Source organism: Salmo salar, chromosome 19, assembly GCF_965601325.2.
Source record: "Salmo salar chromosome 19, fSalSal1, whole genome shotgun sequence".
Lineage (NCBI taxonomy): Eukaryota > Metazoa > Chordata > Actinopteri > Salmoniformes > Salmonidae > Salmo > Salmo salar.
Window position 1 is genome coordinate 4,631,483 of NC_138309.1, and position 19,522 is coordinate 4,651,004.

The 19,522-nt window shown below is 45.3% G+C and overlaps 1 protein-coding gene across 3 annotated transcripts in view; it reads right to left on the reverse strand.

The window, feature by feature from the left end:
- Positions 1-1,828: 1,828 nt before the first annotated feature.
- LOC106578325 (netrin-3) overlaps positions 1,829-19,522 on the reverse strand; it is a 105,269-nt gene continuing 87,575 nt past the window's right edge. For 2 of the 3 annotated variants that reach the window (XM_014157011.3, XM_014157012.3), the window contains exons 4-7: positions 11,738-11,887; positions 9,182-9,238; positions 3,507-3,584; positions 1,829-3,231 (exon numbers count right to left, since the gene is read on the reverse strand). In XM_014157011.3, the coding sequence (XP_014012486.2) occupies positions 2,840-3,231; positions 3,507-3,584; positions 9,182-9,238; positions 11,738-11,887 (677 nt within the window). In that variant the 3' untranslated portion in view covers positions 1,829-2,839. The remainder of the gene's footprint in view (positions 3,232-3,506; positions 3,585-9,181; positions 9,239-11,737; positions 11,888-19,522) is intronic. The other variant, XM_014157016.3, reaches the window with a different exon arrangement.

Sequence of the window (19,522 nt, forward strand, 5' to 3'; positions counted from 1 at the left end):
GATGCCACGTTGACAGTCACTAAGCTCTTCATTAAGGCCCTTTTGTCTATGGAGATTGCATGGCTGTGTGCTCAGTTTTATACACTTGTCAGCACTGGATGTGGCTGAAATAGCCAAATCCACTAATTTGAAGGGGTGTCCACATACTTTTGTATATAACCATTACCCATAAAACTTAGTCTAGCCAGACACAATTTGTGTGAACAAATTGCAAATCCATTCAGTTTTTTTGGACTGACAATATTTAGTAAACATTCTGCAACAACATGATCTCAGAAGAAATACAATCATACCATGTGTCTGTATGTGGTTTTAACATTTGACATCGTCTCATTTATAGACACTGAGTGTACAAAACATTAGGAACACATTTTTATATTGAGTTGCACCCCCTTTTGCTCCCAGAACAGCCTCAATTCGTCGGGGTATGGACTCTATTCGTCAAAAGCGTTCCACAAGGATGCTCGCCCATTTTGACTCCAATGCTTCCCACAGTTGTATGAAGTTGACTGGATGTCCTTTGAGTGGTGGACCGTTCTTGATACAAACGGAAAACTGTTGAGCATGAAAAACCCAGCAGCGTTGCAGTTCTTGACACACGTAAACAGGTGCGTCTATCACCTACTACCATAACCCGTTCAAAGGCACTTAAATATTTTGTCTTGCCCATTCACCCTCAATGGCACACATACACAATCCATGTTTCACTTATCTCAAGGCTTAAAAATCCTTCTTTAACCTTTCTACACTGATTGAAGTGTATTTAACAAATTACATCAATAAGGGAGCATAGCTTTCACCTGCATGGAAATGCATGTTTGTACACTCAGTGTGAAAAACTCAAAATGAAAACAAGACCTACACCACTTAAGGACTGCAGCTGACTACTGTCACTTATCTAAGACACAGAAACACACATTACAGAACAGAAAGGAACAGAGGCCTGACAAGGAGAGAGGGAGAGACACTTCTGAGGGGCTTGAAAATGTGACAAACCAAACATAGCACTGCAGCCAACCAACCGCTAGCATCACATTACTGCTCACTAGAATGACCCCTTAACAATGTCTTTACGTTGTACTCTCTTTTTAAATAAATGAAGTAAGGTCAAAGACAAACATCAGCATTAAGAGCAAACAGACGGTCCTTTGTGGTTTCGTTTCTGGCCTGATTTTCTAATTTTCTTGATTAAATTTAGAAACAGCCCGATGCATTATTGGCAAAAGAAGAGAGGGGTATGTCGGCAAGATGACTAAGAATGTTTCCTCTGGATTGTGATGTTAACATTTTGTTAATTCCTTGCTCTGCTTATTGTAACTTTTTTCTTCGTATCGGACAGACCAGCAAAACCACAAACATGCAAATGTACAAAAACAAGTAGCCTAGAAGTTTCCAGACTCAATCATTTTGTCAATAAGCTACAGTTGAAAAGGTAGAGCTAAATCCAACCTTTTTTCTGTTCTTCGTGAAATGGCACTCTTTGTTTTGAGCTCTTCTTTTGGCAAGCGATCACTAGTCCGTCATTGGACACATCGTCAAAAGTGGTAGAAAAAGAAAAAGACAGAAATAATAAACAATATTGGTCACACAATGACATGTGCAGGACCTTTTTATCAACAAATACTGGAAGACATTATGCACAATATCCTCCTGAAGTTTTGGGTATTGTTCTGTTCTGAAGCTGGCTACCTTCCACCCTGCTGGAGTCTCTCTCTCTCTCTCTAAAAAGATAATATATATATATATATATTTGAGTCAGATAACGATGCATGGTTCAATTTCCTGCTCATGGTGCAAGGGCTGGCGGGGGGGGGGGGGGGGGGGGGGGGGGGCATGGGTTCTGAGACTTCACTTAGATAGTGAGACAGTGGGTCGGTAGAAGTATAGGTTTAGAGTTAGTCAGTCTCTAAGCAGTGTCACTGTCTGCCTATGACTGGATCTGTAGAACCAGTGAGTGAGCGGTGGGGTCATTGTCAACAGCTGTAGCATGTAGACTAGAGTCTAGCAGGTGCCTCTGTCTGAAGTTATATATATACTGCAATGGCAGTGGTGGTAAAAATGAGGTTTGGAGGTGTAGAAGGCCCCTGTTGTGGTGACGATCCTCTGTGGACGAGGATGCAGCCGTTGCGGGTTATGATCCAGAGATGCTACTGCAGAGAGTTGATGTCTACATATCTTACATATGGAATAAGAGTACAAGACAAAATGGCCTCTCTAGGCCAGTAATCTCAGTTGCGTAGAACAAGGTGGGGGTTTAGAGACAGTGAAACAGTGGTGGAGTTGGCAAACGAGCTGAGGTTGTGCTGTTTTTCTTTTCATTAGTTGCAGCCTGCATGGGGGACTTTGCGACAACACAAAAAAATCAGTCTCTCTCTCTCTCTGATTATCTGAGCTTCATAAATACTCCTGGTAAAAAAAACAGAAATGTGAGCTTTGATAGTTTCAAAACACTTAAACATGGTGGCCGGAGGGGAGACTAAAGCAGTCTGAAGGGGGGGGGGGGGGGGTTGTGAGTGGGGGCGAGAGTGGACATTTTTGCTGTCGTTGTCATTTCGTACCCTTTTTAATGGTCCCTTTTTAAGGCAGACCAATAGATAAAAGAGTCCCATGATTAAAACAGAAAATAAAAATTAAATAGTTATACAATATACACAAAGTGGTCCTTAAACAGGCAAAATGCATGCAGTCTCTGTAATGTGCAAACCCCCGGTTCAGGGTTTTTAGGGGGTCGGGGGTGGGGTCGTGTTTGTGAACTAGCTGAGAGCTAGGAAGGGGTCATGGGGGGGTAGGAGTATGGGTGGGGGGTGGTGTTGGATGGGATGTGCTGCTCTCTCTCCCATCATGCTTTGCTGCACTTGCCGTTCTTCTCTTTGCGCTGGAACTTCCGGAGGCGCCGTGTCCAAATGTCTCTCCATTGGATGACCAGGCTGTTCTTATCGGCCAGGAGCCCTATTCGCTCTGCTCCCGCAGTGACCCCTACGGCCCCTGGTCCAGCTCTGGGTCCCCCAGGCCCAGAACCCCCGGGCCTGGTCTGGCTAGTGCCCATAACCAGGAAGCGCTTGCTCATCTGGATTTTTGGACACTTGCAAGCCAGGTCCTTCATGTGGATCCACAGGACGTTGTCGCCCCGTTTGAGTGGCTCGCCACGGCTCTTGTAGACAGACACCACGTTGACAGAGAACTTGGCCCAGTCGCCCACCGTCTCCATGTCCAGCACGTTGACTTGCACCGCTGACGAGACACACAGACAAACCAACCATTACAACTGATGCAGGTACAGTACTAACAAAAATTTAAAACTAATTGAAAATACTATTCAACAAAAAAGAATAACATAATATAATATCATAATAACATATAGCTACTAACAATCATGTTTTGGAGTGCTGGGTTGGTAATTCAATGTTATAATTCACTGATCCAGTATGGCTACCTTCTTTTTTCACCATATTCACCAATCATGTTTGAAAAATAAATAGGCTGTATTCGTCTGTTCAATCACTCACCATAGTCTTTCTTGCAGTATTTCTTCATGTTGATCTTCAGATTCCCTTTCACTGGTTTGCAATATGACTCACAATCTGCTGATAAAAGAAAGAGTACCTTTTACACACCCACTAAAAGGCAGTCTCACATCTGGAAGTCCAGTCTCACATCTAGTTACACACTTACACACAAAACAGGACAGTGACACATATTGGGACTATTACGCACATAACCAGACAGTAGTTACACACTGGAGATGATAAAAAAGTGAAGATGGTGACATGGTTACATTCTCAGAACTATTACACACTTAAGGCAGTTTCACATTAGAAGTTGTAATACACATTAGGAATCATTACACGCAGCAGGCTTTTGCACACTGGAAACACACACCAAGAGTGTTTTCAATTAAATGTACATATCACACGCACGTAGCACACACACACACATACACACCAAGAGTGTTTTCAATTAAATGCACATATCACACGCACGTAGCACACACACATACACACCAAGAGTGTTTTCAATTAAATGCACATATCACACGCACGTAGCACACACACCAAGAGTGTTTTCAATTAAATGCACATATCACACACACGTAGCACACACTCATACACACCAAGAGACACAAACATACACACAAGCACACACACACACACACGGCCGCATGCACCCACACACACAGGAACACACACACACACACACACACACACACACACACACACACACACACACACACACACACACACACACACACACACACACACACACACACACACACACACAGCCAAATGCACCCACACACATACAGGCATGCACACAAACGGCCGCATGCGCACACGCACACACACACCACATGTGCCGGGGTTCTGAGACAGGCGCCTGGATAGAGGAAATGTTAGGTTTGGTCAGGTTAGTTGGAGTAAAATACGACCTTAGACAAATCACATGTAAGCCCCTGCAATAACCGGTGGGGGAGTCGCGGCCGGTGAAATATTACAGAGGGGGGAAAGTGTTCCGTTTGAAATGTCTTCCTGCCTTTGTGGGGCCCAGAGAATAGACAGCGTGCAGTGGAAGTGGTCATGGTTGGATGGCTGTGAGACCATGACCAGAAAGAGACCACAAAGCTGACTGCTGTATGTATAAGGAGGAAGAAGCTGCCCTGTGGTCGATGTGTTTCTCTGGGACTTGACCATGTTTAGTGGGTGTTGCGTCATAGATGTGTAAACTAGAGAGGTTGAAAAACTTTTGCAGTTAACAGAGTTGATCGACTGCATACATACTGCAGTACGGATTTGATTAAATTGAACCCATAGTGATCTATATAGGACATTAGAAAACACATGACCATTAAAATTGCCTATTGGCTTTAATGTCACTGCAGTGGGAGTTGTGACAAAAGGACAAAGTGTCAACCATGTTCATTAAACCACCTCTACAGTACTAGTTTTGCCTACAGTTTGTGATTATAAAAGGATGGTGTACGTTAATATATGGTTTGGTTTAAAAGGTCACAGAGGGACAGAGTTGCTGACCTGACTTGTCTTCTAGTGAGCAAGCCAGGGAGCTTGGTGTCTGATCTAATTTTATTCAGGCTTTTGAAAGGGACACACTCAAAAGTCCAGAAAACACCAGTTTGCATTTGCAGCCAGCGTAAAATTGCAAAGACACTGAGCCCGGGTATCGGCGAACTCCCTGGTCTCCCTCTCTAGCTGCCTTCAAAGTGAAAACATTCAGATGTTGTAAAGGGAAGCGGTCTTGCCCTCCAAACCAAACTAAATAAAAGTGATTGCTTGCAGGAATATGGCCCAAGAAACGGTTTCTGGGTAGGTCGCATACGCTCCTTTTGCTGAGGGTTTGGAGAGAGCCAGAGCAGACTAGGGCAGGAGAAGGAGGGGGAGGAGGACGAGAGAGGAGGCCGAGGAACCAGTAAAAATGTCAGGGAAGCTTGGCCCATATATCAAAGTGATGGACCTTTTATTAGCGACAAGCAGAGAGAGAGGCCAGAGCAGCTGCCTAGTGCCTATACCTCTCACTCACATCAGCTTTCAATAAACCACAGTTAAACAAACCTGGGTTAATGTGTTAAAGTGTGTAAGTGAGAGAGAGAGAGAGGATTTGGTATGAGTGCGTGGGTGGGTGCGTGGGTTGTGGAAGGGGCGCACTGAATGAATTGATGAAGTAGGTCACACTGAATCTGTCATGGGGAAAGCTGAATAAATCTGTTGAATGTCGAACTATTGGAGTGGAGAGAAAACACACTTAGTGATGTGGGAGAGCAGTTCAACCGGCCAGTCAAGTAGAAAAGGAAGGTTCAACCTGCTCCCTGGCTTTTAACCTGTTGGGGCTAGGGGGCAGTATTTGCACGGCTGGATAAAAAAATGTACCCGATTTAATCTGGTTACTAATCCTACCCAGTAACTAGAATATGCATATACTTATTATATATGGATAGAAAACACCCTAAAGTTTCTAAAACTGTTTGAATGGTGTCTGTGAGTATAACAGAACTCATTTGGCAGGCAAAACCCTGAGACAGATTCTGACAGGAAGTGGATACCTGATGTGTTGTATTACCTTTAAACCTATGCCATTGAAAAACACAGGGGCTGAGGAATATTTTGGCACTTCCTATTGCTTCCACTAGATGTCACCAGCCTTTACAAAGTGTTTTGAGTCTTCTGGAGGGAGATCTGACCGAACAAGAGCCATGGAACGATGATGGCCCATTAGACACCTGGCGCGCTAGGTCATGCTGGGTACCCTCGTTCCAATACGTTTTAAAAGATTTTGCATTCGTCCGCCTTGAATTTTATTCATGTTCTGGTTAAAAAAGGCCCTAATGATGTATGCTATACAACGTTTGACATGTTTGAATGAACGTAAATATATTTTTTCCCCTCGTTCATGAAGTGAAGTCCGGCGGGCTTAGATCATGTGCTAACAAGACGGAGATTTTTGGACATAAATGATGAGCTTTTTTGAACAAAACTACATTCGTTATGGACCTGTGATACCTGGAAGTGACATCTGATGAAGAGAATCAAAGGTAATGGATTATTTACATAGTATTTTAGATTTTAGATCTCCCCAACATGACGACTAGTCTGTATCGCAACGCGTATTTTTCTGGGCGCAGTGCTCAGATTATTGCAAAGTGTGATTTCCCAGTAAGGTTATTTTTAAATCTGGCAAGTTGATTGCGTTCAAGAGATGTAAATCTATAATTCTTTAAATGACAATATAATATTTTACCAATGTTTTCTAATTTTAATTATTTAATTTGTGATGCTGACTTGACTGCCGGTTATTGGAGGGAAACGATTTCCTCAACATCAATGCCATAGTAAAACGCTGTTTTTGGATATAAATATGAACTTGATAGAACTAAAAATGCATGCATTGTCTAACATAATGTCCTAGGAGTGTCATCTGATGGAGATTGTAAAAGGTTAGTGCATCATTTTAGCTGGTTTTATGGTTTTGGTGACCCTGTCTTTGAATTGACAAAACATTACACACAACTCTTGTAAATGTACTGTCCTAACATACTCTAAATTTATGCTTTCGCCGTAAAACCTTTTTGAAATCGTAAAACGTGGTTAGATTAAGGAGATGTTTATCTTTCAAAGGGTGTAAAATAGTTGTATGTTTGAAAAATTTGAATTTTGACATTTATTTGGATTCAAATTTGCCGCTCTTGAAATGCACCTGCTGTTGATGGAGTGCACCACGGGGGGGACGCCTGCGTCCCACCTAGCCCATAGAGGTTAAAGACGTTCCGCTAGCGGAACACCTGCTCCAATATCCAATGATAGGCGTGGCGCGAATTACGAATTCCTCAAAAATACAAAAACTTCCATTTTTCAAACATATGACTATTTCACAGCATTTTAAAGACAAGACTCTCCTTTATCTAACCACACTGTCCGATTTCAAAAAGGCTTTGCAGCGAAAGCAAAACATTAGATTATGTCAGCAGAGTACCAAGCCAGAAATAATCAGACACCCATTTTTCAAGCTAGCATATAATGTCACAAAAACCCAGAAGACAGCTAAATGCAGCACTAACCTTTGATGATCTTCATCAGATGACACACCTAGGACATTATGTTATACAATACATGCATGTTTTGTTCAATCAAGTTCATATTTATATCAAAAAACAGCTTTTTACATTAGCATGTGACGTTCAGAACTAGCATACCCCCCGCAAACTTCCGGGGAATTTGCTAACAATTTACTAAATTACTCACGATAAACGTTCACAAAAACCATAACAATTATTTTAAGAATTATAGATACAGAACTCCTCTATGCACTCGATATGTCCGATTTTAAAATAGCTTTTTGGTGAAAGCACATTTTGCAATATTCTAAGTACATAGCCCAGCCATCACGGGCTAGCTATTTAGACACCCGGCAAGTTTAGCCTTCACCAATATCAGATTTACTATTATAAAAGTTCGATTACCTTTTGTTGTCTTCGTCAGAATGCACTCCCAGGACTGCTACTTCAATAACAAATGTTGGTTTGGTCCAAAATAATCCATCGTTATATCCGAATAGCGGCGTTTTGTTCGTGCGTCCCAGACACTATCCGAAATGGTAAATCAGGGTCGAGCGCATGGCGCAATTCGTGACAAAAAATTTCTAAATATTCCATTACCGTACTTCGAAGCATGACAACCGCTGTTTAAAATCAATTTTTATGCAATTTATCTCGTAAAAAAGCGATAATATTCCGACTGGGAATCTCCTTTTCGGCAAACAGAGGAAAATCACAAAGACGGGGGCGGCCAGGGCACGCGCATAAGCCCACAGTCCCTTGATCGGCCACTTGAGAAAGGCGATAATGTGTTTCAGCCTGGGGCTGGGATGACGACATTCTGTTTTTTCCCGGGCTCTGAGCGCCCGTGGAAGACGTAGGAAGTGTCACGTTAGAGCAGAGATCCTTTGTAAAAGATAGAGATGGAAAAGAAGTTCAAGAAATGGTCAGACAGGCCACTTCCTGAATCTCTCAGGTTTTGACCTGCCATTTGAGTTCTGTTATACTCACAGACACCATTCAAACAGTTTTAGAAACTTTGGAGTGTTTTCTATCCAAAGCCAATAATTATATGCATATTCTAGTTACTGGGCAGGAGTAGTAACCAGATTAAATCGGGTAGGTTTTTTTATCCAGCCGTGAAAATACTGCCCCCTAGCCATAACAGGTTAATTAAATATGATGAACACTAACTCCGCTGCGTTATGGTACACTCTCTCTTCAGACAGCCGTTACAGCAGCACATATCTTCTGCCCTGGGCCTTGCAAAGTGGACCGTATCTCAAACCAACTGTGAAAGCTAAGGAGGGGTTGATGTAGTTGTGGGAGGTATATCTGTGGTCGCTGCAGCATTGAGTTATGTCGTTAAAGCCTGTGATGAATCACCGTGCTGCGATTCCACGAGGCAAAAGCGTTAAAAAACGGGAGGGGGGATAATCGACCCAAACTGTTGGTCGCCAACACTCAACCCCCCCCCCCCCCAGGTTTTAAGACAATGGAACATCTCACTTGGATAAAGAGCAGTCATGGAACATCAAAAATAGAAACACAGTTAGAAAGGGATGCCAGAAATCTTAAAAAGTTTTTTTTTCTCTCCTACACAGGTGTCAGGTGTGAAATGAGGCGGGGGGAGTAGCTGACCTGGCGGTTCCTCTGTGCTGCTGCTGACCATGGCTGTAGGGTTCACCACTGGGATCTCTGAAACACATACACAGAACAACAGAGTTTTAACAAGAGCTTTATGGAAAAAAATATATGTCCATATAGTTTATGTAGACATAGACATTGCTTCGGCCATATGCCTACTATTTGCATATGTGGTCAAGCAAATTCAGTATGCCTGAATTGAATCACAGTTATTTGACATAGGAAGAAAGAGAGGAGGGTGTAGGTTGAAAATATCAACCTAAATACACAGTGATAAAGATAGTGATATTGGCACACACACACACACACACACACATACACACACACACACACACACACACACACACACACACACACTTTGTGGAAATATACTTTGAGTCGAACTCTCTTACTCTGAAAACAGTAGCACCAAACAAACATATTGTGCAAGATATCAATGTATTAAAAAATGAAAATATCAGACAGATGGCAAAGGAGGGAGCCACCTATAGTAGTAACATCGTTAGACAGATGCAAACTCCCTCAATCCGCCTGATTAGCTCAACCAAAACCCTTCGCCGGTCTCGACCAGTCAAAACAATCCAATCCTTAAGGAATTCCCTCCAAAACAAGGGTCATTATTCAATACAAATGCTAATACTACGCAAAAAAAGGCTAATGCTAACAACAAATCCACTGCCTCAGTGATAACAAAAGGCTAATTGGATGCTGGCTTAGCATTGTTAGCGTGCACCCAGAGGGACTTGCCTTTCGACTCTGGAGTTAGAGGGACGATGAACTGGGTTGGAGTCAAACAAACAGACAGGGGGCTTCCTTGGAAAGTGTTTTGAGAGGCAAGTGGCAGTTGTCACGCTTTGAAATGATGGGCACCCCCACGAAGAAAAACAAATAGGGCATTGAGCTTTGGAGTGCTTGGTAAAGGCAGAGAGGAGAGGAGAACAGCTGGTCAAAGGCACGGCAAGCTGTGGGCGTGTCCTCTGAAGGTGAAGGGTTGAGGGGCAGATATTCAGATGAAAAAGGGATATTGAGATGAGGGGCAGTGGTATCATATTAATTGGGCATTAGCAGTCCTGGTCTCTGTGTCTTACTGTGTTAGGGGGCAGAAGGGCTTGACCGGGTACGGATGGATAGTACCAACAAAATGGAAGGCGTTTTGGGAAGAGATGCCTTGCGCTGACAGACACACACACACTGAGGCCAATAAACACTCTCTCCTCATTGGGTGTCTTCAGTGGCCCTGGAAAGTGTATGGTTGGTTAGTTGGCCGTAACCACCATTGTTTTCTCCTTTTTGCCCTCCACCATCTGCTCTGTAACACCAATGTGAAACCAACAACACAGCACCATGTGGCACGGCGTGGTACAGCGTAGCTTGGCATGGCACAGCGTGGTACAGCATGGTCTGTTGTGGCTGGTTCAGGGTTACACAAGCCTGGTGTGTGTGTGTGTGTGTGTGTGTGTGTGTGTGTGTGTGTGTGTGTGTGTGTGTGTGTGTGTGTGTGTGTGTGTGTGTGTGTGTGTGTGTGTGTGTGTGTGTGTGTGTGTGTGTGTGTGTGTGCGCGTGTGTGTATGTCATTGTGCCAAACCACATGGCAGAGCACGATGGAAAGCTACCCTCTATTCCTCCAGCCCGCAGGTGGTGGACTAGTGATCCAATTCATACATACAAAAACACACTCACTCACAGAGCACGCGCACGCAAGTGCACACACAAACACACACACGTGACTGTACTAAAGCCTGAACGGTAAACAAGTACTGGGGTCTCAGAGTAGCACTGATCTACACCAGAACAGACCAGACCACCATGATCTGCCTTCATATGTGTGACTGATGCCAGCTTGGAACCGCTCTATCCCTACCTTTGTTTCACCAGGGCAGGGTAACTGAGAACACATTCTCTTTTACAACCCGGCCAAAGAGTGAGCAAATGTTTCTGGGTTATTGTCTAATTAATCCTTTTTTTAACAATTGCTGCAAAAGGCATTGAAAACTCTGACATTCTCTTTCAAACACAGGCAATGGTGTTATCTGGCTATAGAAATAAGACCGGGAATGAAACAGGTGTACCTGCCATATTAAATGTGTGGCTCTAATTGGTACTTGCTTCATGGTTTTCCCATTATGTTACACACACAGAGCCACTCACAACAATCATGCACACCATAATGGATGTTTTTGAAAGATGGTTCATCAATACATGACGCTTCACTCATGAGAATGTGTTCCTGCTTTGGGGCCTCCCCTGTGTCATAAAGGCATTGACATGCACTTAACAGAAGCACATATTTACTTCAGTCATCAGTGGAAGTACTGTTTTTGCAATCAGTGGCCCTGTGTGTATGTGGCTGTGAGTATATGCAAGCAGTTTGTGTGAGTGTGACTTGTGAGTGTGTGACTTGTGAGTGTGACCCATAATTGTGAAACCTATGTGTGTGCTTGTGTGTGTATGTATGTGTGAGCTACGAGAGCTATGAGTGAACATGTGACCTGCGAGTGTATGCGAGGGTGACCTGCAAGCTATGAGTGTGTGTGCATGTGATCTACTCACTGATGCAGGGGGCCACGGGCGAGCGGCTCTGCTGGTAGCCCTTGGCACAGCGGTTACAGGTGATGCCCGTCACGCCGTCCTTACAGGGGCACTGGCCCGTCGTCTGGTTACATGTCTTCCCTGCCGCACCCACCGGGTGGCAGTCACAGGCTGGAGAGAGGGAGGGAGAGGGGGAAAAGGTGGGAGGGAGAGAGAAGGCAAGGGGGGCGGGTGGTTAGATGTGGCATTTTGAGAAACAATCAATGGTTTGTCACACAGATGTTCATTGTCAATTTCAAGGTTTATTTGTGACTCGACAAAAACACGATGGCATTTTCAACACTTTCATGAATAGGCTCTGTAGTTAACCTGTTATGGCTAGGGGGCAGTATTTTCACAGCCGGATAAAAAACGTACCCGATTTAATCTGATTATTACTCCTGCCCAGAAACTAGAATATGCATATAATTATTAGCTTTGGATAGAAAACACTCCAAACTTTCTAAAACTGTTTGAATGGTGTCTGTGAGTATAACAGAACTCATTTGGCAGGCCAAAACCTGAGAAGATTCCATGCAGGAAGTGCCATGTCTGACAATTTCTTGCCCTTCTTGATTATCTCTATTACAGAGGATCTCTGCTGTTACGTGACACTTCCTACGGCTCCCATGGGCTCTCAGAAGGCGGCAAAAAGCTGAATCGTGGCTTTGCAGGCTCTGGCTGAAAAAAAGTAGCGCGTTTGGGTAGTGGCTGGTTACAGTACTGTGAGACTCAGGCGTGTGCCCGCGTTGACCCCATGCCTTGTTTTCTTTCGTCTGTTTACCTAAACGCAGATTCCCGGTCGGAATATTATCGCTTTTTTACGAGAAAAATGGCATAAAAATGGATTTTAAACAGCGGTTGACATGCTTCGAAGTACGGTAATGGAATATTTAGAAATCTTTTGTCACGAATTGCGCCATGCTCGTGCCCCTTATTTACACTTCGGATAGTGTCTTGAACGCACGAACAAAACGCCGCTATTTGGATATAACGATGGATTATTTTGAACCAAACCAACATTTGTTATTGAAGTAGCAGCCCTGGGAGTGCATTCTGACGAAGACCACCAAAGGTAATCAAACTTTTGTAATAGTAAATCGGAGTTTGGTCAGAGTTTGTATTTCGCGCCACACCCATCATTGGATATTGGAGCAGGTGTTCCGCTAGCGGAACGTCTAGATGTAAGAGGTTATTAATCATCATCTGCCATAGTATTCCAGATGCAACGGGACTGAGTGTCCCTCTAGTCTATTTCCTCTATCCTCCAGATACTTAGGTCTGAGATTACTTCTGGTCACTTGGGCTACCCTGCCACTGTCGCCTCCAGGTTTTGGGACCTGGCAATACCCTGCAAAGGTGTGTTTGTGTGTGCAAGTGCATATATGTGTTTTTGTGTGTGTTTGCATATGTTTGTGTGGACAGGGAAGAAAAGCCTCCATTTGTCTAGTCTCTCAAGTGCTACGCTGGTGCCTGTGTGTGTGAAACACTCTGACACACACACCCACTCTGCCGTTTCATCGCTTCCCGAAAATCCGCCCGCCGCCCGCTTAGTGCCAACAGCAATACGCCAGCCAGAAAGAGTCCCAGTCCCTCTGTCCTTTATGGTACGCTCTGGCCGTCCAATGCACATTGAGCAATAGAGGGCTTTTTACGTCTACAAAGCTGCAGAATACAAGACTCGGCTTGTCGGTCAACTCTTCTCTTCCAAGAGCTCTTTACAAGGTGACAGAGAGGAGACAGAGGAGAAGAGAGAGAGAGCGAGAGAGAGAGAGAGAGAGAGAGAGAGAGAGAGAGAGAGAGAGAGAGAGAGAGAGAAGCAGAACAGGGGAGAGGGACAAATACAGAGAAAGTGGAAAGAGTGTGAGAGAGAGAAAGAGAAAAATGGTTTGTTAAAATTGAGAGCGAGAGAAGAGATAGAAAGAAAGAGAGGAAAGAAAAAGTAGAATAAAGACAGAGACACACAGAGGGGAGGAACAGTGAAAGGGAGAGGGTGAGAGATAACATGGTCCTGTCACGTCCTGACCAATATTTAGGTATTATTTGTATTATATTTGGTCAGGACGTGGCAGAGGTATATTTGTTTTGTATTGTGGGTTTTTTTATGTGGTGTAGTGGGGTGTGTTAGTTTTGGTATAGGTTCTAGGTTTGTTTTTCTATGTGTAGTTTTGGGTGCTGGACTCTCAATTGGAGGCAGGTGTTTCTAGTTGCCTCTGATTGGGAGTCCTATAAGTAGGTGTGTGTTTGTTTGGTAGGTTGTGGGTAGTTGTATTTTGCACTGCGTTTATTCTGCCTGTAAAACTGTCACTAGTCTTTATTCGTTTTCTTGTTTTTTCTCCGTGTTCTCTTTATTCAATTAAATAATAAGATGAGCATTCACATCCCAGCTGCGTTTTGGTCTGTACAACCCAACAAACTCTGTGCCAGAACTACCCACCACAACAGGACCAAGCAGCGGAGAAAGGAGCGGCAGGTTGAGTATATGGACTATGCTGATGAATGGACTTGGGAGGAGATTCTGGACGGGGCTGGACGTTGGCATCAGGCTGGGGAATACTGTCGCCCACGGGAGGAGATTGAGGATGCGAAGGCTGAGAGGCGGAGTTATGAAGCAATGAACGTGCTGGTGAGGAAGCCGGAGAGGCACCCCCAAGAAATATTTCGGGGGGGGGCACACGGGTAGTTTGGCTGGGCGTAGGAAGAGCCATAAGCCAGCTACCCGTGAGTGCAGGAAGGAGCGAAGAAATGGAGAGCGCCGTGTTTCGCCGAGGTGCGCACTATCTCGCCCATACGCACGCACAGCCCAGTCCGCCCTGTACCAGCACCTCGCTCGTGCAGGGCTACGAGTTCCATCCAGCCAGGACGGGTTGTGCAGGCGGTGCGATCACGGTCACCTGTGCGCCTCCATGGCCCAGTCTTTCCGGTACCTGCTTCTCGTAGTATCCCGGAAGTGAGTACCCTCAGTCTGGCACGACCAGTACCAGCAACCCGGACCAAGCTTCTCAAGAGTCAGCCTAGTCCTGTTCAGCCTGTTCCCGCTCCCCGCACTAGCCCTAAGGTGCATGTGCCTAGACTGGCACATCCTGTACCAGCCTCACGCATCAGGCATCTAGTGCGTCAGCCCAGCCTCGCCAGTCTGGTGCCGCCAGAGCCGACCGCCAGTCAGGAGTCGCCAGAGCCGCCCGCCAGTCCGGAGCTGCCAGAGCCGCCCGCTAGTCCGGAGCTGCCAGAGCCGCCCGCTAGTCCGGAGCTGCCAGAGTGGCCCGTCTGCCCGGAGCTGCCAGAGTGGCCCGTCTGCCCGGAGCTGCCAGAGTGGCCCGTCTGCCCGGAGCTGCCAGAGTGGCCCGTCTGCCCGGAGCTGCCAGAGTGGCCCGTCTGCCCGGAGCTGCCAGAGTGGCCCGTCTGCCCGGAGCTGCCAGAGTGGCCCGTCTGCCCGGAGCTGCCAGAGTGGCCCGTCTGCCCGGAACCGAAGGGGTCTGTTTGTGACCCAGAACCGAAGGGGTTTAACTGTGACCCGGAACCAAGGGGGTCGGCCTGCGACCCGGGACTGAGGGAATCTGCCTGTGACCCAGAACCGGGTGAGTCTGGCTACGATCCCAAAATAGAATTAATTAACTGTGAATGTAATGAGTCGGCCTACAGCCCGGGACCGAAGGAGTCGGCCTACGACCTGGAACCGAAGGAGTCTGCCTACTGTCCAAAGCCAAGCAAGTCTGTCTACGGTCTGGAGGGCAGTAGGCCAGAACCGGAGCCACCTCCAATATAGCAATATAGGTGGGTTGGGGAGGGAGGGGTGTAGCACAGTGCCGTCGTTGACACACACACACACACACACACACACACACACACACACACACACACACTATCGGAAGATTAACCTCTCCATCAACACACTATCAAGTATCACCATTACACTTTACACTGATCCAATTTCACAGACGTGACCTATCCTGACACATAAAAACATAAACTTGAATATCCCAACTCTGTCCCCATGATTTAATAATGAAATGGTACATTTTATCTTGTCGATCAGTTCTGGCATCGAGAATAGCTTTTGGCCCAAAAACTTTGAAATGATAGGGGAGGAAGCCTCTTTTCCCCTACTTAATTAGGTAGAAAACACATTCGCTGAGTTGCAAAATGGCCAAAGCAAACTGCCTTACTTAAAGGGATACTTTGTGATTTTGGCAATGAGGTCCTTTATCTACTTCCACAGAGTCAGAACTTGTGGATACTATTTTTATGTCTGGGTGTGCAGTTTGAAGGAAGTTGCTAACTAGCGTTAGCTAGCATGCTACCAACTAACTTCTATCATACTGGACACAGAGACATAAAAATGCTATCCACAAGTTCATCACACTCTGGGGAAGTAGTTAACGGGCATCATTGCAAAAATCCCGAAGTATCCCTTTAACCGTAATGTGATAGCTGGTATTTGTCCTCTCGCTTTCATAAAAACAACAAGAAATGGCTTAACAATCATTTGGGGAAAACCCAGTAACCAAACAGTCTCTGATAGGGCCTGCCAAGGAATGGCAGCTGATAACAGGAGTTTTCTTCAGGGCCTTGCTTTGTTGTTCCCCTTAGTATGAATCTGTTTATTTATGCTGCTCATTTTGCCGTCAATGAGGAGTAAGGAGTCTACAACCTGTTGATTTGGGAGGGGGTGGGGAGGTGGAGGAAGTCTGTACCATGTGAGCTGGTAATGAGGGAGGGTGTGGTCGGGTGGGGGGGGTAGTGCTCTGTTCTTCAGACACAGTTCTTCGTTTGCTCCGTAAATCTAATAGCTCACATTCCGTGCAAAATCCCCACCACCTGACCCGGCTCCAAACTCACGGAAGGCTTTGAATAGCTGTGGGTTGGCAGGGTTTGTAGTACAGTGTTAGTCTGTATTGAGTGGGGTGAGGCACGGGGAGGTTGAAAGTCAAATATGGGTCCGGACTCAAGGTACTTCTGGTACGACTTAGTTCCTGTTTCGTTCCATGTCTACCATGTGACTTCTCTACTGCCAAACTCTCCGAACTTGTTCCTGTGTCTAGGTGCAGTGCGGACGGGGCCTCCATCTCTGTTTGGGACTTTTGGGCATCCCTGGGATTGGTGCCCCTTCAGACGTGTTAATAATGAAACAGAGCTGATGAGTCCAGTAAAAAGTCATTGTTTTGGAGCCCGTGGCCATAGGTAGAAGAACAACACGTAGAACGCCTCTGATTTCATATCACAACACTTCTCTATGCATAATAGCAATGCTCTACAATCCAACTGGAGGGACTATAATAATCTAGTAGTTTATAAAAGAAATATAGCAAATCATGTACAAACTGGTTTGCTGTTCTAAATGGGGGGGACAGAAGTGTAAACGTTTCGTCATTTGATCTGTCTGGTAAAGTCTGTTCCCGTCTGGATGATACCTGCATGTCTAGACCAATCCATTGTCTCACTGATTTTCTAATGACAAAGGCAACTGGTACCAAACTTAGTGTTACTAAATCAGAACGAAATGAAGGAGATGTCAGAATATGATGGTCTTATATGGGTACAATCAAAACATATTTAGCTACACGTTTATGAGTCATACGTAACACCTCATTTAAAGTAAAATATGTTGCTATAATGTACATTTATGTGTGTTCTATCCATGTAACCTCTTTAAAACAGGATTAGAGTACTCTGTAAATCTACTGTTCCATATTGTGTGTGAACAGTCTTTGCTCAGAAAACAACAGATGAGTGCCAGGATGGTGTTTTTGGAGAGGCATCCCCTCGCCTCCCGCCGGCCACTCTTCACCGTCCCCACACTGTCTTTCTAAAGTTGTATGCAGGGGCTTGGGCCAGTTAGAAAGCAGTAAAAATGTCCTTAGATGTTGATGACTTTTCAAGTCTGTGTGACTGAAGGACGTTTGCCCACTCTTGAACTCTGAATGGATCAGTAGCGCTCAGTGTGTGTGTGTGTGTGTGTGTGTGTGTGTGTGTGTGTGTGTGTGTGTGTGTGTGTGTGTGTGTGTGTGTGCGCGTGTGCGTATGCAAGTTTGTGAGTATGCGTGTGTTTGAGCAAACAGTGCGAGTGTGTGTGGGTAAGTAAGTACAACGTCCTTTTAAAGGGGTCCAAGTATTTCACTTTTTCTAATTGGGCTGTTTGCTCTGTAGACATCTTTGTGCTTGTCTCAACCCACCCCCTCCAGGTGTCACCCATCTTCCCCATTATCCCCTGTGTATTTATACCTGTGTTCTCTGTTTGACTGTTGCCAGTTCGTTTTGTTTCGTGAAACCTACCAGCATTTGTTCCCCTGCTCCTGTTTGTTCTTGCACCTGTTTTTTAGTCCTTCCCGGTTTTGACCGTTCTGTCTGCCCTGACCCTGAGCCTGCCTGCCGTTCTATACCTTACCCCACCTGACTGGATTATTGACCCCTTGAGACTGCCTGCGGTTCTGGACCCTTTGCTCCTTCTCTGCATTACAGACCCCTGCCTGCCTTTGAACTGTCGTTTGCCCGCCCCTGCATTAGAAATACACTTTTGTTTCTTTCGACACTGTCTGCATCTGGGTCATACCTGAAACCTGATAGGCATGGGTATTTTGGTATTGGAATGACACATCTTGGATTTCCTAATTCCCTTTCTACAAAGTTATTCTATAAAAATTATTTAGCTCCACTTCAGAAGCTATTTGGAGGTCTCAATACATTCAGTATAAAGTCTATTTGTGGCATTCTGTTGAAGTGCTGCTGGCGTACTCAACGGTCTGAATTTGAATTCCATTAATTCTAGTCAACATAGATGCCAAAATTACATGTTAAGAGGCACATAAAGTGCTGACATTGAAGACCTCATAGGTAAGACTGGTTACAGTCGCACCGGTGATGGCCTGCAAGTTTCTTTAATTTGCTGGCTGTTTTTATGCACGTAGCAGCATAAAGCCGTGGATTGAGAGTGGCAGCAGCAGCTGCCCCGGCGTGCCCCGGCGTGCAGGAGCTGAGAACCCCATGGAGAGGCACTGCGGATGGGGGGTTGGGACCTGTGTGTGTGTTACCTAAGCACCAGGATGTAACTGGGAGCAGATGGGAGAGACGCTGCCACTTGACCCTCCATCAGAGTCTGGCCTGTCCATTAAACTGGCGATCCTTAAAGAGTGTGTGTTGGACACTCACTCAAGCACGCGGACACACGCGCACACACCACACACACACACACACACACACACACACACACACACACACACACACACACACACACACTGCAGGTCCGACATGGACACTTGTCCACAAAGGAGGTCTGATTGGAAGCAGGCAGACATACCGCCCCCCAACCCTCAAGACCCACCCGCCCATTCCTCACTTCCGTTAAACATTGGGGTGGCAGGTAGCCTAGTGGTTAGAGTGTTGGGCCAGTAACCGAAAGGTTGCTAGATTGAATCCCCCAGCTTTCAAGGTAAAAATCTGTTGTTCTGCTCCTGAACAAGGCAGTTAACCCACTGTTCCTGGGCTGTTATTGTAAATAAGTATTTGTTCTTAACTGACGTGCCTAGTTAAATAAAGTAAAAACATTTTATTTGTATTTTTTTGAAACACCTGTATTTTATTGCCATTACTCCACTTCAGACATGACACCGATCATATTTTAACCCCTGACCATTATCCTGGCCCTGTCACATGTGGACAAATATATAAAACACTGTGGCAGAAAAAAAGCTAGAAGGAATCAGAGGATCAGAGAGAAGTAGAGAATAGATGAGAAGAGACTTGGTCCTCGCGAGAGGGAGAGAAAGTGAG